This window comes from Bos taurus, chromosome 2, assembly GCF_002263795.3.
Source record: "Bos taurus isolate L1 Dominette 01449 registration number 42190680 breed Hereford chromosome 2, ARS-UCD2.0, whole genome shotgun sequence".
NCBI lineage: Eukaryota > Metazoa > Chordata > Mammalia > Artiodactyla > Bovidae > Bos > Bos taurus.
The window spans coordinates 106298812-106321318 of NC_037329.1; the positions used below are offsets into that span (position 1 = coordinate 106298812).

The 22507-nt window shown below is 55.0% G+C and overlaps 2 protein-coding genes across 4 annotated transcripts in view; one reads left to right on the plus strand and one right to left on the minus strand.

Annotated features, from left to right (window-relative positions):
• The first annotated feature begins 92 nt into the window (after nucleotides 1-92).
• Nucleotides 93-22507, plus strand: part of PNKD (PNKD metallo-beta-lactamase domain containing) — a 72896-nt gene continuing 50481 nt past the window's right edge. Inside the window, exons 1-3 of one of the 2 annotated variants that reach the window (NM_001046583.2) lie at nucleotides 93-170; nucleotides 922-1090; nucleotides 2207-2581. In NM_001046583.2, the coding sequence (NP_001040048.1) occupies nucleotides 104-170; nucleotides 922-1090; nucleotides 2207-2399 (429 nt within the window). In that variant the 5' untranslated portion in view covers nucleotides 93-103 and the 3' untranslated portion in view covers nucleotides 2400-2581. 2 annotated transcript variants of the gene reach the window in all.
• Nucleotides 3259-20821, minus strand: TMBIM1 (transmembrane BAX inhibitor motif containing 1). Of its 2 annotated transcripts, none has more exons than XM_024999379.2 (12): nucleotides 17395-20821; nucleotides 11647-11879; nucleotides 10242-10342; nucleotides 8975-9039; nucleotides 8712-8765; nucleotides 8084-8134; nucleotides 7296-7335; nucleotides 6706-6743; nucleotides 6444-6531; nucleotides 6030-6125; nucleotides 5005-5058; nucleotides 3259-4624 (listed from the first exon to the last, which is right to left on the minus strand). In XM_024999379.2, the coding sequence occupies exons 2-12, from the start codon at nucleotides 11837-11839 to the stop codon at nucleotides 4478-4480; spliced, it is 927 nt and encodes a 308-aa protein (XP_024855147.1). In that variant the 5' UTR covers nucleotides 11840-11879; nucleotides 17395-20821; the 3' UTR covers nucleotides 3259-4477. The 2 variants fall into 2 exon arrangements, with proteins under 2 accessions (XP_024855147.1, NP_991367.1); NM_205798.2 differs by having other exon boundaries at nucleotides 20789-20808.

Genomic DNA, 22507 nt, shown 5'->3' on the forward strand with positions numbered 1-22507 from the left:
TCTGATCTGTAGGCCGGACGGATACAGCGGGAGAGGCCCCTTACGCAAACTACAATTCCCAGCGGGGACTGCGGTGAAGGGGGGGTGGGATTGGGATCTGAACATGGCGGCGGTGGTAGCTGCTACGGCGCTGAAGGGCCGGGGGGCGAGAAATGCCCGCGTCCTCCGGGGTAAGGAGAGGGACCCCGGGGAGGGCAGGACTGGAGGGGATACCCTTTTTTTCACATCCCGCTAAGCTGTAGCAGGAGTTCAGGGCTGTCGATTGCTGTCCGCATCCCTCTGCAGGATTTTAAAGAGTCTGGGGGCTAAAAGGTGCTCTTTAAAAGTCAACCAGTCCATCCCTCAGCCTACGACACCTCTGGGGTCTTGCACGGAAAGGGAGCCTCAAGGAAGCCTTTTAGACTCCCGCGCTCCAGGTGTTTAACACTCACCGCAGTGCAGAGGAAAAGAGCCCTGGGCTTCTGGAGGCTTGGGTTCTAGCCCCGGATAATTAGCAGTTTGACCTTGGGCGAAGCAGTTCGTCTCTTGGGGCTTCAGTTTCCTCTTCTATAAAGTGAGGGGATGGAGTAGAATACCTTTAAGCTCCCCCTCCAGTGCTAACATTCTGCAGTTTGCAAGCCATGTCTCGGATTTTCTTTCATACGTCTCACGCTAGCCCCACTGCAGTCCCTTCACATCCTGAGGTCTGAGGAGATGAAGAACAGCGAAGCTCGCTCTCCCGGCACCAGGGTGATGAGCCCGCAGTGACGTGGAAGCGGCTTTCAAAGGTGCCACCTCGATGGCGATTTTCCCATTTCCCTCTGGACTCTCCCAGGCACCTGTTACTCCAAACTGCAGTCACTCCCCTTCCTCAGATCTCAACCACTCTTCCCTAGGCTTTCTTCTCTTCTCTTAGCTGACCTTCTTTGCCTCCATTCACAGGGATTCTCTCAGGAGCCACTGCTAACAAGGCTTCCCAGAACAGGAGTCGGGCACTGCAAAGCCACAGCTCCCCAGAGTGCAAGGAGGAGCCTGAGCCCCTCTCCCCTGAGCTGGAATACATCCCCAGAAAGAGGGGCAAGAACCCCATGAAAGCTGTGGGACTAGCCTGGTAAGTTTTAACTAACTCTTTGCCCACCAATGGGGAGTGGCACCAGGGGCGGGTGGGACCCAGAAACTTCTCCAAGTGTCAGGTGATGAACTGAATCCAGGGTTGCCGGGACAGAATGGCTGGGTGTGAGGACTGGAACCTCAGAGGACTGGAGCAGGGGAGGGAGGTGGCAAAGTCTGAACTGGAGAGAGAGTGGGTTTTCTGTGCGCTGAGCTGAGCTAATCTGATTCAGATTTCGGTCTATGGCCTCATCCTCTCTTTTGGGAGCTTGGGGCAGGACCCAATTGAGGTTTTAATTGAGATCATGCAAGATTATGTTAGTTATACAGTAGCAGCACCTGTAAGATGTTCAGTGCATTGTTATTTGGATTTGATTCTGATCTTAATACATTGTTGTTCAGTCGCTCAGTCGTGTCCGAGTCTTTGCAACCCCATGGACTGGAGCTTGCCAGGCTTGAGCAGTATTAAAAGCAGGGAGAAATTAATTTTTTTTTCCGGCACCCGAGGTGTGCCAGTCCTTTACTGTGTATTGTTTTAGTCTTTCTGAGATAAATAGGACATCCCTATTTTACAGAGGAGGGAACTGAGGCTCAGAGCTGGGTTTTCACCAGGTCTTATAACTCCACGCCCTTTCCCCACGCCAAGTGCCTCCCACATAGCAGTTGCTCATGTTAAGGAGAATCAGGGATGGGGTGTGGGGCAGTTTAGGCAGAGGGAACTTTTGCCAAGACTTGGAGAGGGAAAGAGGATGGGCTGTCCCGAGAACCCTGCACAGTTGTTAGGGCAGGCTGGCAGGGCTCATGCTAAGGAGTGTCAGACTAAAGGGAAAAAGAATGACAAGGTGGGCAGAGACCCAACCACAAGGCCTTTTGTGCTGTGCCTAGAGTTTGGTGGACTTGGCCGGGAAGTGATGGAGAGCTGTTGCGGGGTTTTGAGCAGGGCAGTGGCAGGATCCGATTCGCGCGGAGCCTTCCAGCAGCCAGCACTGAGGCTGAATAAATGCGAGTAGCATTACAGTGTTGGTGCAGTTGATGAAGCTGGAATGAGGTTCTGCCCAGCTCCTCTGGCTGAGGCTTGGCCCCTCCCCAAATCCCACGCACATCTCCCCACCCCTAGGGCCATCGGCTTCCCCTGTGGTATCCTCCTCTTCATCCTCACCAAGCGGGAAGTGGACAAGGACCGTTTGAAGCAGATGAAGGCTCGGCAGAACATGCGGGCATCCAACACGGGCGAGTATGAGAGCCAGAGGTTCAGGGCCTCCTCCCGTCATGCCCCATCTCCTGAAGCTGGGTCGGGGGTGCAGTCCTGAGGAGCACTGCAGCCCTCCCCTAAACTCTATTGACTGTGGCCTGCAGACTGTCCAGTCCTTTCTGGTCCTTGCCTCTGAGGCCCACCAGAGGGCGCACGAAGCCCAGGCTCCTGCCAGCCCCATTCCTCCTGAAAACCCAGCCAAAGGCAAATAAAGTTACCGAGTGTCTGAGTGGAAAGGAACCCTGACTGGGTTTGTGAGTCCCCTGGGATGGGAGGGGCACAGGGTGGGGTTGGTTACTCCTGTGTACTCCCTCTCACAGAAGCCTCAGTGTTCTAGGCTGAATAGTTGGGGAAACCACAGAGACTTAAGTACAAGCCTAGGCTCAGGCCCTGGGGAGTGAGCCCTCAGAGCTGCTGGCCAGGAGGGTGGGGTTCCACTCAGACTCAAAGAGGGTGTTCAGGGTGTGGAGTTTTTCAAAGACACTTAATCTCAGCTGAGTCCAAATGACTCAACCTCTCTGGGCCTCAGTTTCCTTATTTGTAAGAGGGATTGAACTAGTGATTTCTAAGGCAGGAGTTCTAAACCTGAACACTGTGGTCCATTCCCACCCCCACCCCCACAGGCAAAACTGTGTGTACACATAGAGCTTTGAGGGGAAGACCGTTTATAGCTCTCGTGTGCTTTTGTGAAGGGTCTGTGATTCACAAAAGGTCATGTGCTATGAATCTGAGCAGTGCCTGCCAGACCTGGGGTTGAGCCATCCATCACCAGGAAGTGCTGGGACAAAGTATATTTGGTTATCGTAGAAGGTACCAAGCCAGAATGCAAGGATAGGATATGGATGTTTTGGGCAGAGCCAGACTAGTTCTCCGAGAACTGACCCCTTAAAGTGAAGAAAAACCAGAGCCAAACAGGGTTTTACCTTCTAAACATAAAACTTTATTTCTAGTTACGTCCCTTTGTGGGATATATTTAGGACCAAATACTTAATAAAGAAGTCCTAATTATATCCTTGGGCTGTTTTGGTTTCCACCCCTACCCCGTAGAGTGACCCTTGTCCCTCTTCCCCATTGCAGCTTGAGGCACTTGGTGTCATGAAGAAAGCGGTAGTTGGCTGGAGAGATGGGGCATCTTAAATCCCCTCAGCATGAGTTCACAGACTAAGAGGGGCTTCTTCCTCTCAGGGCCCTCCCCAGTTAGCAGAAGGGAAGCCCGTTGGGTACCACATAGGCTTCCATATCTCTCCGACAGGGTGGGGGACCCTGCCCACACCCTAGGCTCTCTTCACCCTAGTTACTTCCTGGCCATAGTGATCCTACACACCACCCATCTCCTGACTTCTGCCCTCACTTTCTACTCTGAGCAGCCTGAGCACAGGAAGCAAGTGGTCCCACAGACTATAGAGATCTCAAAAGTACCAGAGAGGCCCCAGGCAGCTTCAGAGAACCAGGTGACTGCCGGGGGGCCTGCTGTCTACCACACAAGCCCTGAGGAAGCCTTGAACAGATGCTGCTCTCAACTGGCCTCAGTGCTTGACTTGGCTCACTCTCCACTTCCTCCCCACCTCTGACCCAGAAGACCATCATATATATGCTATCAAAAGAAGGGGTTGAAGCAGGGGAGAGAAACCCCCTCTACCTTCCTGTGTTGAAAGGTGCCACGGGTTGCCAAAAAGTACAAGATATGAGTCCAGGAGGCAGGGGACAGCTCTCTGGGTTTGTTGGGATTGAGAGAGGAAAAATGTTGCAGCTGTCAAGCCCAGAAGCCCCTGGCGGGAGTGGGAGGGGAAACCTTATCACCAGGAAGTCCCTTCTCCTTCTCATGTTCCCTTTTAGCTACAGAACAGGCTCTTTTCACCCCACCTGACTCCAACCCCAGCTGTTAAGGCTTTGGTGCCCTGTAGTGGGGTGGAGGGAAAACACACATCTTTGGCCCAGCTCTGTCCACTAAGGGCAAGAGTTAGTCCCTAGTTCCTCCAGCCCCACCAGGTACCTATACATCCACAGCGAGAGAAGCTGCCCATCCCGGGACAGAAAGAAAAATGGGCGTATTACTTGAGAAGGAAATGGGTGTAGGCCCAGACCAGGATCATAGGGCCCAGCCCTCTAGGGAAGGGAAAGCCCTGGAGGTGCTCCTTAATCGCGACTCCCCACGAGCTGCAACACAAAGGTGAAGATGTAGACGATATCTGTGTAGATCTGCAGGGCACCGGTGATGTAGTCCTCCGGGCTGATGGTGTGCTTCCGGTTCCCCAGGACCATCTGTGTGTCATAGGCCAGGAACTGCAGGGACAAGAACCCACGCATGAGGATCCAGGGGCTCAGTGGCCCACAGACCTGTCCTGGGAGCCTCAGGGCCATGAGGTGTGCTTAGGGAACACTTTAACAAACAGCAGAAGGCATGGTCTCTGTCTTTAAGCAGTTCACAGTCCAGAAAGGGAGAGCGACACTGGAAAAGTGTCGCCTCTGGAATACGGCTTACTGAGTATTCTCAAAGCAAGCAATGTGAATTAAAGACAGGAATGCCCAGGAAATCAGTGGAACCTCTAGACAGTAGGGAAAGGCAGCCATGGCCCCACTCCCTGCTTCTCAAGCAGCCTACATTCAGCACCCACCCGGTCCCATACCTCCCACTCCCCTTCCTAGAGTGGGCAGGATCTTACCAAAGTGAAACAAATGGCCCCCAAAGCGGCATAGACCATGTGCAGCCAGTAAACCTGGGGAGAGAGGACAGGGATGGCATTAGGAAACTTGGCAAAGCCCAGACTGAGGCAGGCGCTCAGGACCATCTCCCCCCCTGGGATTCTGGCCACGTGGGAAGATCCATGAGAGAACTACCTCTCCCTTCCAGATCCTGGGAGAAATTAAGAATGCTAACATGTTTGGCAGAGAAAACAGAGGCCATCGTCCAATGGCTATATGAAATCAATCACAGCATCTTTTAGCCAAACCAATTTCCAGTTAGTCAAGGTACAGAGGTGTCCACTCTGCTTCTGGAAGAAAGTGGTTGAGCTATGGCTCTGGGAGGGCAGGCCCAGCCGTGCACTCCTTGAAGAGCCCCATCACCTTTACCCTTGGTCACGTCAGCAGTCACTAGACCATGTTCCTGCAGCCCAGCCTAAGAGGGACACCCCCTAACCACCAGGTGAACAGCAGAGTCAGGGAGCACCCCCAGGGCAGCCTTGTCAGCAGCCCTCCAGGGACCTGTCCAGGGCAGGGCCAGCCTCGGTCACATGGGCAGGCTCCTGTCACGTTCACTCTCCCTCACGTGCTTCCCCTTCCCACCGCAAAGCTCCCGTCAGCCGAGGGCCTCACATGCTGCCCCCTGCTGCCTGGAGACAAAGAGGAGATACAGCGGTCCCTAAGGGCCCTTCCAGCTGAGCCCATCTCTGCCCTCTGGATTCCTCTGCCAACCTGCCTCCGATTGGCAGCAGATCACACTGCTGCTTCTCATAGGAATCCCATGATGCTGTCTGGGGCCTCAGGTGCTATGGCTCCCAGGACCTGGGTCTCCACTGATACCCCAGTCCAAAGGATGGCGCTTCAGCACAGGTGCTTTGGCTAGCCAGTTGAGAGGTTCTGGAACCCAGAGCCGTCCAGAGGCCCCTGGGGCCTGCCGCACAGAGATATACAGAAAGTCTGCCCTGAGCACTGGGTTCACCGACCCCAGCTCTGCCAGGACACTCACGTATTTGAAGACCAGCACAATGACAGTGATAATCCCAGTCACTGTCATCACTATTCCCAGGACACAGAAGAGGCCTGTGCACGAGGTGAAGTCCACCTGCCAGGAAGAGAGAGGGAGGCACGTGTCAGACGGGCCACAACTAGCAGCCTGGCCAGCCAGGCCCTGCCTCCTCCAGGGGGCTCAGTGCTGCCTCCTGGGGCACTCGGGAGTGACCATGGCATTCTAAGGACAGACAGGAAGCAGAGTTGTGGATGTAAATGTGAAGGGAAGGGGCTTCGGGTCTCTGAGGGAGACCCCTAGTATAAGGATCTGGGCCCTCCCAGGCCTGCTCAAGTGCCAGGCCCAGAAGATCAGGTCTGTATAAGAAAGGGGGATGGGGTGGCCAGGGAGGGGCCGGCCCTCCAGTGCCCTCACCTTGGTCTGGAAGCAGAAGATGGTGACTGAAATGGACACCACAGCAGTGATGATCATTGCAATGATGACAGCTTTGGTTTTATACACACTGCAGGGAAGGAATTAAGAGAAGCCAGAGGCATAAGCCATGCACAAATGACTTCAAAATACAGCTTTCTGGAAGTACCGTGCCCAGCATGCAGCCATACAGGCGGCTGCCAGCCCAGGGGTGCCCCAATCCCCTATAAAACACACTACCGTGTACTGACTGCCCCTAACGCACCTGGAGATGGTGCCAGTCATGTAGGCCATGGCAAGAGTCTGAGGGAAGAACAGAGATGAGTGAGACACTTCATGGAGCCTGTGGGACGTCCCCGGTGGCTCAGTGGTTAAGACTCCAAGCTTCCAAGGCAGGGGGCGTCGGTTTGTCCCCTAGTCAGGGAACTAAGATCCCACATGCCCCGTGGTGTGGCCAAAAATATATATTTTTTTAAAAAAAGAAGGACTTCCCAAGTGGTCTAGCGGTTGGGACTCTTTACTCCCAATGCAGGGGCCCAGATTTGATCCCTGGTCAGGGAACTAGATCCCACATGCCACAACTGAGACTCAGTGCAGCCAAATAAATAAATCAACAACAAAATTAAAATCAATTTTAAAAAGAGGGGGCAGACAGAACCCTGGAGGCATGGTGGGGACACTACCACAGCTGGTGGTACGTGTCACCTCGCATGAAAGTGGCAGCCACAAGGAAACCGAGGGCAGAGGCAGGTCGGGGAGAGAGCCAGGGCCATCTTCCCCCACAGGGTCCCATTCCTTCCCTGGGCCCAGCCCTCCCTCACCAGCTCCACCCCCTCCCCCGACCCTCTGACTCACAAAGATGATCAGCAAGATGATGTTCCATGGGAAACGGCGTCTGAAGGGAAAGAAACCATGACTTAGTGGTGTGTGGCTGGCCAGGTCTCAGAAGGAAGTTCCTGGCTTGTGCACCTCGAGAATGAGGCCTGGACTCGAGGGAGAGGAGGCTGGCATGGCCCTGGGGACCTGCTCGTGTTCTATGCAGAGACAGCAGGGGGAACAAGACAGACCTGGGCTGTGGGGCCACAGAGACCTGGATTTGTCCGCAGCTCTTTGACTGCTTGTGTGACTGTGAGAAAGTTCCTTGGCGTCTCTGAGCCTTGGGTTCTTCCTATTTATTAAAGGGCTAAAATGCCACGTATCTTGTAGGGTAGCTATAAGAATAACAGCTAAATAGCTAAATAGATCCTGCACACACAAGGCACTTGGCACCCAGCTGAGAATAGCCAGTAGCTGCCACCACCATCTTCTTCACCTTCATCATCATCATCATCACTGTTGGTTAAGTCTCTACTCAGATGCTATAAGGGGGCTTCCCAGGTGGCGCCAGTGGTAAAGAACCCGCCTGCCAAGGCAGGTAGACATAAGAGACTCAGGTTCGATCCCTGGGTGGGGAAGATCCCTTAGAGGGGGCATGGCAACCCACTCCAGTATTCTTGCCTGGAGAATCCCATGGACAGAGGAGCCTGACGGGCTACAGTCCACAGGGTCACAAAGAGTTGGACACGACTGAAGCGATATGGCACACGTGCATGTCCTTGCCCCCCCCGCCATCCCTTCCCATGGTCTAAGTCTCTGGGACTCACCTGGGTCCCTGGCAGCAGGCGAGGGTCAGGTATGTGACCAGGAAGACAGCACTGGGAAGAAAGAGACAGGGAAGTAGTCTCAGGCCCACTGTGCCCCTCAGCCCCCTCCTGGCCCAGCCTGGTGGCACTCACCAGCCTGGCAGACTGGAGGCCCAGAGAGGCGTCTAGAAGTCTAAGGGAAAGCTGCCCAGCAGGACAGGATCACCCTGGCCACAGGCACTGAGGCCATCAGTAACAGGAGGCCAGGCCTGGGAGGTGGAGGAGGAGCCGCCAGAGAGAGAGGTGGCCGCCGCAGGAGCCACAGAGGGAGGTGGCCAGAGCAGGGGCCTGGTCTGGGAGGAGGCCGCAGGAGCCACAGAGAGAGGTGGCCGGAGCGGGGGCCTGGCCTGGGAGGAGGCCGCAGGGAGAGGCGGCCAGAACAGAGGCCTGTCCTACAGGATGCATGCGGCCATGGGTCCCCCACCCCCGCTCTCAGGAGTCCCCTGACACTCACACTCAGTAGCACACACCACAAGGCCCAGCACAGCTGGCAACTGGGACACCCCTCCCTCCGAAAGGATTCTATCCCTACTAGTCAGTTGTCACCCCTCGTCTCCCAGCCCCCAAGCAGAGAAGAGCGCACACTCACTAGGATGCGTAGTACACGGCCATGTTTGCCCTCACGAAGTCACCGACTGGCTTCCTGTGGAGCAGAGAAGACACAAAAAGAGTCATGCCAAGGCTGTCCGCCCCCTGCCGAGGCCCTACCCCATCTTCTCTCAGCACCCGCAGCCAAGCCCCTCTTCCTGTCCATGGGTCAAGGGCCCCACCCCAGCCATGCTCCCAGCAGGGGACCCAGAGCCCAGGACGCCAGAGCCGCCTTCAGCTGTGCAGAGAGGCCCAGAGACTCACACGAAGGTGAAGACAGCGATGATGCCCACTGTGACGAGCAGCTGGATGGAGATGATGGTGTAAACCTGGAATAGAGGCACCGGACAGCACCGTCACCACCCTCCGCTCCCAGCCTTCCCCCAGGAAGCAGCCAGCCCCGAGACCAAGGAGCCCAAAAGACCTTACCACTCTAGGTCTGCTCCCATCTTCCAGAGGTAGGGAGGAGGTTCCTTCTTCATTTTGAAGGATCTACTCTTCTTTTCCACCTGAGAGCCCACCCCAGCTGCACTGCAGCCTGCCAGAGAGGCCAGCCCAGTGACAAGTCTGGCTCAGATGCTGAGTGGCTCAGATGCTGTGCACACCCGCAGGGCTGGTCCCACCCCGCTGCTCCTGACATCTCCCCTTCCTGGCCCAACACCTGGCCTTCACTGACATTCACTGCCCTGCCTCTGCTCTGCCCCACCACACTCCCGGGTATGGCCTCTGCGCCTGCAGCAATTCAGCCTGAATGTTGATCAGGTATCTCTCTACCCTGAGCAGATGCTGGGGCGAGGTGAGATGGCGGGCAGGGGCCTGTGAGTGCATGTGATCAATTCTGGCTTCAAATTGCTGCCGTGTAACAGGAGAAAGAAGTTTGCAGAGGGCAGAACACTTCAGCAGGACTGTTCAGATTGAACCTGCCCCCCAAAACAAGGGCAAGGAAGAGACAAGCAAAAGCGGGTGAACACAGCTTAGAGGAGCTAGGGTTCCCTCAGAGGAGAGCGCAAGGCTAAAGTGGACCAGAGGACCGCCATTCCTGTTGAGGCAGTCCCAGCGCAGGATGGAAAAGAATTTCCAGACACAGAGTATTGCAGAAAGGAGTTCAGAACGAAGAGCACAGATAAAGTGGGCACTGCAAGCTCAGCAGCTGACAACTCCTGAAAAGCCAGGGAGAATCGACAGTTTTCATGGGTTAATAGCCAATTTTTATAGCCTCAAGACAAAGAAAATTCCTGGAAGGTTGGCGTCAGGTGACTGGTTGAGGCGCTACAGAGTGTTTACTGCAGTCGGCATCTTTGCCTAATTGGGAGTCAGGAAGCTTGTTAGTAATGATTAGGGGGGCTTTTGGCATTGGGGCTCAATTAGTTTTGGAGGTAACCTTGGTTCTGGGCTCCACTTCTGTGGCCTTGGTGCAAAGCCTCCCACCTGTGGCTTAGGGCAGGACTCCACATTCACCCCTCTTCTTATCAATGGGCCAAATCACAGCCCCAGTGGCCCAGATTCACCTGCCCACCAGCCCATATCTCACCTTTCGGATGAAGGCGTGTCGGACTTTCCGGTCATCCCAGTCTCCAGATCCAAAAGTGTCACTCACTGCTCTCTCCCCGCCATCATAGCCATGGCCTGCACCTGGGGACAGATCACACATGACCAACTGGGGAACCGGGACCTGTGGCCTCAATCCCCAAGCCTCTGGAACACTATCTCAACAGTCTCACGGATCTCCAGCCAAAACTCAGGAACTCCTCTCCCCAGCTGGTCCTCCAGGTGCCCCCGGAGTGACCTGAGTGGATACTATAGGGAGCGATAGGTCCCTGGCCGAGAGGGCCCTGAGGTGTAAGCACTCCATCAGCATGATTCCACTGAGGGGTGTGAACACCCGCCGCCCCTGCCGGCAAGGGAACACGAAATCTTAAGGAATCCAGGCAGGTGTGGGTCAGAGGAGCTGGTAGGGTCAGAGCAGGGACTCAGGGATTGAAGGAGGGAAAGGGAGACAAAAATAGCACATGCGTGCGGAGGATAGAGGACAGAGTGTGCAGACTGTGGTCTCCATCAGGCAAGCGTTAGGATTCTGGGAAAACAGAAACGTCAGGGCTATCTGTGCACAGGACAAAGCATCGTTGTAAATGTGACTGGTGTGCCGGTATTCACACCAGAACACGAACGGCCTGATGAGAGCTGGCTGCACTCCAGGGTTGCAAAGATGCTGCAGGGGCTCAAAGCATTCCTCAAGTGCCTCCCTGGGATCTGCTTTCAAAATCCGCAGGCGAGCCACACAGGAAAATCTCACCACATTCTAATATCATTTCTCACCAGATCTACCAGCCATGACGTTTATCAAACATCCAAACGAGTTGTGGATGTTTGCAAGTCAGATGTTACCTTAAAAGATGAGGATCCGTCAGCACTGAGAATATTAAAAAAAAGAAAAAAGTGCTTCAGGTTCCAGTGAAAAGTCTTAGTTGCTCAGTCGTGTCTGACACTTTGCAACCCCATGGACTGTAGCCTGCCAGACTCCTCTATCCATGGAATTCTCCAGGCAAGAATACTGGAGTGGGTTGCCATTTCCTTCTTAGCGGCAGTTCCTAAAGAAGAGAGGGCTGTGGATGAGTGGCAACTGCCTAGCAGGGAAACAGAAATGGCCTCCTGAAGTAATTCCTTCAATAGCCACTTTCTCATCTGATGTGTAAGTTCTGGTGTGTGTCTTACAGACTCAGTCTCCTGCTGAATAAAGGGGCTGGCAGGTGGCCCGGGGGTGGGGGGGCTAGGAGCTGAAGGAAAAGGCAGAGAGGTAACAGAGATGGGGAAACAGAAGGAGAGAGCTAGAGAGAAGATGAAAAAGGAGATGAAGGAAGTTACAAAGTAAAGAAAGGAAGTGGCCTCATCAGTATTGCCTCTTTCCACCCACCCTCAGCTGCCCTGCAGGGACTTACCATAGTTCATGGGCATCGGGTGGACTGGGGGCATAGGCTGTGGGTAGCCAGCAGGGTGACCATAGCCAGGCTGTGGGTAGGCGGGATACCCCCCGGGCATGACAGACGGCTGCCCGTAGCCCCCTGGGGGCGGAGAGCCAGGGTACAGGGGGCTGCGGTCCTCATATGGAGGAGGGGCACTGGGATGGGACATGATGGTTCAAAGGCTGAGGAGAGACCCCAGCTGCTGAGACCTGAAACAGAAATGAGAAAAGCAGTCATGAGTGCATAGGCTCAGCTCACTGAGCCCCAGTCCACCCTGCCTCTGCAGAGAGGACACCTTCAGTGTCTCTCCAGCACCAAGTGTCATTTTCCTGCAGGCCACTGTCCCCACGCCCGCAGTCCCGCCCACCCCACCAGCTCAGCCCCTGCCCCTCTGCCCTCACACCAGCCCCTCCTCACTGTGCAGTTTCCTGCCATAGGAAAGCAGCAGGTGGGGATTTAGCGCAGGAGCCGGGGCAGTCACATGGGTGGTATGAGAGCAGGGGGTTCTCTTAAGTGAGCAGGGGGTTCTCTTAAGTCACTTCCAGTGACCAGGGAAGGAGCCCGATGACCCCAGCAAAGCCACTGATGAGTCACAGAGCCAGCCAGGACCCACTGAAGGGGGCAGCCCAGCCCCCACAACAGCTGGCAGGAGCTGCAGGCCTGAAAGGCGGAGCTGGGGAGAAGCCAAGGCCTCAAATGGAAGACAACAAGCTGGTCCCAGGGCCGGAGCTGCCAGGCCCAGAGGAGGAGGGCACGAGGCTGTGGAAGGTGTCAGGCTGAGTCAGGGGCCGCCAGAGAGGCCTGAGCATGTGGGTACATGGGCTGACCCCTGGGGGCTGGGAGGCTGCACAGAAAAGCAGGCTGGAGACAGGACTTTCTGGTTCCTTCAAATTACAGCCGAGGAGGAGCTTCAGGCATGTGACAGCCTGTGGCTGCCACCAGTTGCTTCAGGGCCATGCCAGGGAGTTGAATGCCAGGGAGTTCAGGGCCCTCAAACCCCTGGGGAAGGGTCAAGACGCCAGGCCCTGGTGGCCCTGGGATTCCTGCCTGTTTGCCCCCAGGGTTGGCAGCTGAGAAAGGCTAGACCACTGAGGAGTGATGCCAGAGCCAGCCAGTGCCCTCTCTGAGGCAGGAGAGCCCCATGGCCGGGGAAGGGCAGAGGAAGGAGGGGAAGGGAACCCCAGAAACATCCCAAAGGGACCCCCAGACTGTACGGCCCCAAGTGCTCAGTTCCACAGGGGGACTCAGGCCCAGAGCAGTAAAGTGACTCCCAAGATCACAAAACTAGCTCATTTAATAGTCCAAGAGCCGAGGTCTTCCTGATCCTGGGTAAAAGTGAAAGTGTTAGCTGCTTAGTCATGTCCGACTATTTGCAACCCTACGGACTGTAACTCGCCAGGCTCCTCTGTCCATCGGATTCTCCAGGCAAGAATACTGGAGCGGGTAGCCATTTCCTTCTCCAGGGGATCTTCCTGATCCAGGAATTGCACCAGGGTCTCCCACTTTGCAGGCAGATTCTTCACCATCTGCACCTCCAGGGAAGTCTAGGTGTCCGCTCTAGTATGCGATGTTCTCTGTGTCTCTTATGCCAGATAACTGTCCTCTGGACCTGGTATCCCCCTCTGAGGTGGCAGAGATGGGGGCTTGGGAAAAGTTGAGGAGGAGGTCCCTGGAAGGGCTGAGCCCTGACAGAGTCTGGGCCCCTTCAGAGAGCCACAGCCGCCCCTAAAGCGTCTCCCAAGGGCACATCTTCCTTCAGGATGCCACAGGGAAGATACATGCCCAGGTCAAGGTCAGCAGACATGCACAGAGGATCTGCCGGAAGGGCAGAACAGACCCTTCTTTTTAGGGCCCCCTGCACAGTTCAGGGAGCAGATAAAGAACTGTCCTAACTAACTCTTCTCTCTCGACTGGGATAACATAGAGGGGAGGGGAAGGTGGCAGGGAGGGGTGGGGAGGAGGGCTCACGTAACAGGCCAAGTCTCTTAAAAGAGTTATTTTGAGGAAAGCCGTTCTCCATTTTCCAAGAATGAACAGACCAGACAGCAAGAGTGTGTCAGGTCAGAAATAAGAAGGAACTTCCTGACAGGGTATGGCAGCAAACCATGGGCCATGGTGGAGGCCCCACATGCTGGGGTAGAGCGCTCTGAGGAAATGGAGCATAGGGAAACAGGAAGACCCAACACTGAGTGGTGTGAGTTCAAGAAACAGAGCGAGCAACTGTTTTTGAAACCATGTGTGGTTTATGTCAGGGTAGCATAGACAGTTACAATATGTATATCTCCTTAACAGACCTTCTTAAGGAAGGAAGAGAAACCAGACCCTCCTCCCCTGAAGCAAGAGTCTCCTCTCCCCACTGCCCCCTCTCCCCAAACACCCCTTTAACTCCACCAGGAAGACAGCTCCCCATCTGCAGGAAGCGGGAAGGGCAGGCCACCTGTGGAGTAGGGTTATCTGTCATTACTGCCCTGGGCCCAGCTGACAACAGGGTCAACACACCCACGAGACACTGGCAGGGAGGACCCTGTGGTCAGAGGCCCCAGCTGGCTGCCTGACCATGATGTCACCATGACCTGCTGTCAGCAACTCAGGGTGCCCCTCTGTGAAATGGGATGAGGGGCCCAGATGATCCCTGAGCTCACGTCCAGCTCTAACAGACTCCGGGCCTGGGACTTATCTGAGGAGCCCAGTTATGTGGGGCCTGCCCTTTGCCCGACCGGCCAGCTGCCCCACCCCCTCAAGCCAAGCCAGACAAACAGGTCCCTCCCCAAGGGAAGCGCAAGGCCGGCCTTGGATAGGCCCCCAGGACGCCACGGTTTAGGCCTGGCACAGAGGGCCGTTGACTCTCGGAGATGCCCTCTGCCCTCCCGCACCCCTCCCTGTGATGTTCCTGGTTTCAGAGGAGCCAGACTTTCTGCAGGGGGTGCAGCAGCTCACAGTCCAGTTCTCTGGGGGCTCGGCCACCAGCCCATGCTCACCAGAGACCAGCATTAACCAGTTTACCTCACTGTGTCTCAGTTTTTCCACCTGGAAAGTGGATTTACCACTACAATAGTACCCTCCACAGAGCTGTTATAACATTTAAAAGAAAAAATATGTGTAGAGTACTTAAAATGGTACCTGAACACTACCTGTAATTGTTATTTCATTAAATTCTTATGATATCCCAATAGGGTGGATACATTATTACCTCTGTTTACAAACAAAAAAATAGAAGCTTAGAAGAATTAAGTCACTTGCCCAAGATGACTTAGCTAGGGTGTGATAAAGGCAAGACTCAGCTCCCAAAGATTCCAGAGCTCTGAACCCCTCTGCTTTCCCTCCCAAAGATTCCAGAGCTCTGAACCCCTCTGCTTTCCTCCTCATCCCCCTTTCTGTCCACTCATCACTTCTCAGCTTCCCATCTCAGCCTCTCTACTGACAAAAGAGGGCTCACACAGCAAGTGCACACTGAACCATTCAGCCCCTTCCATCATCCCCATGGTTCCCAATCTCTGTGCAGCCACCAGAAGAGGGTGATCAGAGATAGAGATTCTTAAAACGTCAGCACTGAAAGGAAACTCGCTATCTAAGGCAAGCTGACCCCTCCCTTTAGCAGCCAGTCCACCACGGTTGGGAGTGGGAGGGGTGTAGAGGGACCTGTCCCAGGCCATAAAGCAGGGGCCAGGGCCCAGAACTACATCCCAGCTCTCTGGTGTAGAGGCCTGTGCGCAGGAGACAGGGAGAGTGTTCAGACCAGTCAGGGGAGTGCTAGGCATAGTCACACCCCCCCTGAGCAGGACCAGATGTGCAGGAACCTCGGGCCCCAGGGCTGCCAGCATGGGCAGCTTCTGAGCCTGCTCCCTGGCCAAGGCCTGACCTACCTGCGGCCCTGACCCCTTCCCCATCATCAAGGCCTCAGCTAGGGACGAGTTTGGGGCTGGTAGGTGACCAGGAGTAGGGAAAGGCAGAAGTGGTCTGAGTCTACTTTCATGACTAAAGGTGGAAGCTGCAGGAGAAAGTGGAGTCCAAAGGAAAGGGGAAGAAGTGGGAGAAGATACAGAGACAGAGTGCAGATACTTGATGCCCAGAGACCAGAAACCAGGAATTGGGTCATTTGAATTCCACCGGTAGCTAATGGAAGGGCTCGGTCTCCAGGGGCTAAAACGGACCTTCAAGGTGCCCCATCAGAAGCCTGAATTATCCTAAAACACAGTAGGCATTCAGTTTCTACTGAACACATTCCCACAACAGGAAGCGAGACTGTTTTGTGGCAAGGAGCTTGAATCATTACAACATGCTTCCTCACGATGCCTTTTATCAAGGCATTCAGGCTCCACCGCACCCTTGTCAATTTAGATCTAACCTTGCTCCCCATTTTGTGACCCCCATTTTCATGACCCATCAGGAAGGAGCCAGAACCTCTCCTTTCTCCTACACGATCCACAGACCCAGCCATCAGAAGTGGGAGGGCCCAAACACAGGACTTGTTGGCTGTCCAGGTTTTCAGAGGCAGCCTCGGGGAAGCCAGCTCCTTCCCCTGGTGCTGTCTCAGTGTGGCCAGTGTGCTCCCCGCCAGCTGGGGCCCAGGTTCAGGCTCCTGGGAGGAGGGCATCTGAAGGGTTAAGCCTCTGGAATCTGCTGAGAGGAGGCTGGATCTACTGGGGTTACAGCAAAAGGGTGTGTGTGTATGTCTGTTTGTGTGTGCTGGAGGGAGGGGTGGAAAGGAGCAGCTGACTGGTTCCGGCAACCCGTGCTCCTCTCTGCCAGGAACGGGTGCCCAGGGCCAGAGTGGAAAGAATAGCTCAGGGTGAGTATCTCAGGAAACTCCACCCAGCAGGAAAGCCCCTGGCCCACTGTGACCAAGTCTCTCGTGACAGCCTCCTCTCCCTTTCCCTACCCCAAACCACCCCCCACCCCAGCTCTCCTCTCCCCTCCAAGAAAACACTTGGCCCTCCTAACCCAGCACAGAGCCAGGAGGGCAGAGGAGTAAAAAAGATCCACCCAGGAGTGGCTGGGCTCGCCACCATGTCTGACACACAGACCAAGGGCCCAGAATCAATTTAGCCTTCTGACTGTCTGGCCTCGGAGGTCAACAGGATGAAGCCAAGAGGATCTGAAAACTGAAAACGTCAGAGCTGGAACAAACTTTAGAAATCATCTGGTCATTTGACAGACTAGGAAATCCCAGAGCCAAGGAAGTTCCTGCCCAGCCAGTGAAAGGCCCTCTTGGTCATGGGTTTGGAACTTTCATTCCCAGCCCTGCCCACTGTCGGAGAACACAGAATAACAGACGTCAGCGCACACACCCCTGAGGCGGAGCCACAACCAGCTCCCCTCCCCCAGTTCTCCTGGCCCTCCTGCTCAGAAACAGATAAGGCTGCCAACTCAAGACCTCCCTCCCAGCCCTGGTCTCCAGGAAACTGAGGTGGCTCTAGTCTCCTGGGAAAGGGAAGCCATGGGAAGACCCAGGCACCCAGTACTCCCATAACCCTTCAGCATCATTAGTGCGGGTGATTTCCGAGACCCCAGTCAAGCCAGAACAGCTCAGAAGTCCAGATAAGGAAAGCAGGCGGCATTAACCGGGGCTGGATGCAGCTTCAGAAACACAGCCCCATCCACCTCCTTCTTTGTGTTTCATCTTCTCCTGCCTTTTCAGTTCAGTTCAGTTTCAACTCCCAGATGAGGCAGGGAAAAGCAGACAGATAATTAACAACCCCTAGTGGAGAAGGGAGATATACCCACCTCCTGCAGTGGGCAGGGAAGGAAGAGAACCACTTAGAGCAGCAAGTACTGTCTACTATCAGGTACCAAGGACATCTGCTCCTCACAAGGGCGCTATGAAGTGCAATCCTTATCCCCACCCTACAGATGAGAAAACTGAAATTCAGAGAGAAGTTGATCCAAGGTCCCAGAGCAGGCAAACAGCAGAGATAGGTTTGAACCCAGATCTGAAGTCTGACTTAAGGTGCCGTTTGCTTTTACATCTGCCTGGAGGCAAAGTCCCTGAGGCCCCCATCAGTCGCCTGTGTGAACAAGCCAACAACACATGGACGGACTGAGGAAGTAAAGACCTTTCTCTCGTTGATACCAATTCCTTTCCGCTTGTCAATCCCAAAGTCAATCCTTGTCAGAGCCCTGGCTTACAACGCAGGGAGCTGAGTTCTTGTCCTGGTTCTGGTCCTAACTCCACTGTGAGAGTCAGGATGGGTCTTTTCACATGTCTGGACTCAGTTTCCTCATCCATAAAACAAGTGTCATGTCCAACTCTTTGCGACCCCATGGACTGTAGCCTGCCAGGCTCCTCTGTCCATGGGATTTTCCAGGCAAGAACACTGGGAGTGGGTTGCCATTCCCTTCTCCAGGGGATCTTCCTGACCCAGGGATCAAACCAGGGTCTCCTGCATTGCAGGAGGATTCTTTACCATCACCAAATGATCAAAGTCCATTCAGACTCTGAGAATGTCTGCTTTTGAAAGAACAGCTAACAGACCAGAGCAGAAACCTTCAGGGCAAAATGTCTTGCTTCCTAAAGAGTTTCTGCCAGATGCAGCCTCATCCTTATCCGATCTGGAGGAGGCTGAGGCACAGAGTATGCACTGGGTGTGGGAGTGGCCACAACTCCCTCTCCTACCTCTCTGGACTCTAGAAAGCTAGAATCATCCAGCCAGGTGTTTCCCAGGCTGCTCTAAAGAACACGAGGAGATGTTCTCCTCCCCAGGAGATCTCCTGCCCCAGGACATGTTCATGGATGAGCTCAGAAACAGAGAATCCATATCCCCTTTTGGAAATTCTCAAGACACCATGGCATAGGAAGCTTCCAAGTTCTGCAGTGAGCAAAGCTATTCAACTTTGTTTCCTTCAAACTTTCTTAAGCCTGAAACACTTTTATATAGTCACACCTAGTTGCCATCCTGTGGGCTGCTGACCAGGCCACCTCTGTTTTACAGATAGCCCTGGGAATGATTCATGTCCTAACTCATCACCCTGTTAAACCCCTGTCCTTAGCCAGCCCCTCGGAACAGCCACACTCAGTACCAGCTGTGCCCCCTCACTTGTAGGGCCAACTCAATGCCCTGATCCTCCGTGAGGGTTCTTCCTCTCTGCCATCCCCGCACAGCTGCTCTAAACTCCAAAGTGGAACTCTGCAAAGGGCTGGGGGCATCTCCAAGCAGCAAAGAGCCAGGAGGCTGCCATTCCTAACATCACCTTCACGCAATAGGAAAAGTACCAATCATTGTATATACAAACAAATGGGCTTCCCTGGTGGCTCAGCTGGTAAAGAATCCACCTGCAGTGCAGGAGATCTGGGTTTGATCCCTGGAGAAGGGAATGGCTGCCCTCTCCAGTATTCTGGCCTGGAGAATTCCATGGACAGAGGAGCCTGGTGGGCTAAAGTCAATGGGGTCACAAAGAGTCAGACACAACTGAGCGACCATGACCGTCACTTTCACATATATAAGAACAAGGACTTACTCTCATTCTCCTCCCTGACCAATGTACTGACTGTCCTCCAGGTACCCAGCACTGTGGCCTGTGGACTTCTAGATATCATTTCTACTTTAAAACAAGACCCAGGTTTGGGCCCAGATCCCCAGAATCTTAGGGGTGGAAGAGTCCATCAGGGCCATCCCTTCCTCTGCATTCCCATCAGAATACTCCAGAAAGCCCACATGAGGATTAGCCATATGGTTAGCAGAGACCTTCTCCCCCAGTTGCTGTATGAGCTTCCACTCTCTGGCCCTTCGGGTGCAGCTCTCTAAAGACACACAGTATGTGTCCCTTCCCTGGGGCTTCTGCTCTTTCTGAAGGGTCCAGGGTGACCAGTTAGGGGGATGTAAATGCTCTTCCAGCTGAGCCATTCCCATGGGAGGAGGCTGAGCTGAGGTGGCTATTACCCCAGCTCATGACGTGAGGTTCTCCCCACACTGGAGGTGTACCCCGTCATTACCTCTCTGACGTGCCCACTTTTACAGGTGAGGCGCTGAGGTCAGGGCACAAGAGGAGAAGAAGTCAGGGCCCCTGACCCCTTGTGTGGTCCCACCACTTTTAAATTATAAACCAGGTCTCTGGAGCCTCGTGGCTGGAGAGAGAGAGTGGGCAGGTGAGGAGGAAGTATGGCTGCCCCCTTGCCTTTGCCCCAGACAAAGCAGCCCCAAAGGCTCCTGGCTCCTCCTGCCACCACTGGCCAAACCAAAGGCGCCAGCTTTGAAACCAAAGCTCACCAGTGAGATGAATATTTCAGAGCCCCAGAGAACTGGACACCAGAGGGACCTTCCGTGACATCTGGCTCTGACCCTAGTTCCCAGGCCTACCCCCACCTCCCCCGATCCCATGACCAGGCTCCTCGGGGCAATCCCAACCCCAGAGGCCACTGTGGGATCAGAGGGGATGGAGACCCCGGGGAAGACAACAGCTAGAGCAAAATCCACAAGATCAGGGCCAAGCCTCCGAACGGCCTGCCTCCACTTCCCTCCTGCTGTCTCCACGGTTCTCCCCGCTCACATTTTCCTGCTTGGTTTTTACTCCCACCCAAAGAGGCCACAAAGAAGAGAGTACTGGCTAGTCCTTTTCAGAACCCAGCCTGAGGGCAGTGGCCAGACCACTGTGGGGTAGAGGGGACTGAGGCAAAGGCCTGGTGACAGAGGTGACAGGTTCCCCACACCAAGGATGTGAGCTGCCGGGGCTTCCCAGCGGCTCTCTCCCTCACTCAAATACCCGGTCACCTGTCTACACCCAAGCTGGCACCAGGGCGTCAGAGGCGGCCAGGCCAGGCCCGGGCCACCTCCCCTCCCCCTCCCACCAGCTGAAGGCCCGACACCCTTTATCCCACGCACAGCTGGCCACCCTAGGGCTGGCCCTGTGGACACGCCCGGCGACAGATCCGCGATAGGAAGCAGGGGCCCGGGACACCCTCAGAGCCCCCAGCCTGATCACCCGCGCCCACAACTCCGCGGCTGGACTCCCAAAGCTAAACAGGCGCCACTCGCCCGCCGGGGCGCACAGAGAAGAACTCAAAACTGAGGGCGACAGAGCCCCATTCCGGCCCACCGCGCACTCCGAGAAAGTTTGGGGCGCCGCCCAGTCCCCGCCAGTCTGCGGTCCCCCGCGCCCGCCGGCCCCGGGGCCCCTGGCTTGCCTGGCGCTCCGGACGGTGCGTCGCCGGCTTCCTGGTGTCGCGAGTCCAGCACAGCCCGCGCTGGCCTGGGCAGGGCTGGGCCTCCGCGCCCCGCCCCGTCGCGCCGGCCCCTGCGACGCGCTGGGGTCCGCCCCGGTCCCGCCCGCATCCGCCCATTCCCGCTCCGCCCAAGTCCGCCAGGACTTACCAGGATTTTCGGATTTTAAAGCAATACGTGGTCATTGTTGAAAACACAAAACTACAGGAAGAGATAACGTCTTTCCACTCCTCCTGACTCCCAGCGGCCAGCGCTTGCTGGTGATGCTTCTTTGCCTAAATATCTACATACTTTCCTTCTTTTTTTGCGCTGTGTTTTGCATCCGTTGACCATGATGGCTACTCCCATTTCTTCTGAGGGATTCCTGCCCGCAGTAGTAGATATAATGGTCATCTGAGTTAAATTCACCCATTCCAGTCCATTTTAGTTCGCTGATTCCTAGAATGTCGACATTCACTCTTGCCATCTCTTGTTTGACCACTTCCAATTTGCCTTGCTTCACGGACCTGACATTCCAGGTTCCTATGCAATATTGCTCTTTACAGCATCGGACCTTGCTTCTATCACCAGTCACACCCACAACTGGGTATTGTTTTTGCTTTGGCTCCATCCCTTCATTCTTTCTGGAGTTATTTCTCCACTGATCTCCAGTAGCATATTGGGCACCTACCGACCTGGGGAGTTCCTCTTTCAGTATCCTATTATTTTGCCTTTTCATACTGTTCATGGGGTTCTCAAGGCAAGAATACTGAAGTGGTTTGCCATTCCCTTCTCCAGTGAACCACATTCTGTCAGACCTCTCCACCATGACCTGCCTGTCTTGAGTGGCCCCACGGGCATGGCTTAGTTTCATTGAGTTAGACAAGGCTGTGGTCCTAGTGTGATTAGATTGACTAGTTTTCTGTGATTATGGTTTCAGTCTGTCTGCCCTCTGACGCCCTCTTGCAACACCTGCCTTCTTACTTGGGTTTCTCTTACCTTGCACGTGGGGTATCTCTTCATGGCTGCTCCAGCAAAGCGCAGCTGCTGTTCCTTACCTTGGACAAGGGGTATCTCCCCACTGCTGCCCCTTCTGACCTTGAACGTGGAATACTTCCTCTAGGCCCGGCTCCTTGGAGGTGGGGTTGTTCCTCCTGGCCGCCGCCCCTGACCTGAGACATGGGGTAGCTCCTCTAGGCAGTTCCTGCGCCATAGTAGCCTGGCACTCTCGGCCGCTGCCCCTGACCTCGGACGTGGGGTAACTCCTCTTGGCCGCCTCCTCTCGGGCATGGGGTCCTCCCGGCTTCTGCCCCTGACCTCAGATGTGGGGTAGCTCCTCTCGGCCACAGTAAGTGCGCAGGTCGCAGCCGCCAGCGCGGTGAATGATCAGAATGATCTCTGTTCGTTTCCAAGGCAAACCATTCAATATCACAGTAATCCAAGTCTATGCCCCGACCAGTAACGCTGAAGAAGCTGAAGTTGAACGGTTCTGTGAAGACCTACAAGACGCTCAGTCGTGTCCGACTCTTTGCGGCCCCATGGACTGTAGCCCGCCAGGCTCCTCCGTCCATGGGATTCTCCAGGCAAGAATACTGGAGTGGGTTGCCATTTCTTTCTCCAGGGGATCTTCCCAACCCAGGGATCGAACCCAGGTCTCCCGCATTGCGGGCAGGCGCTTTAACCTCTGAGCCACCAGGGAAGGC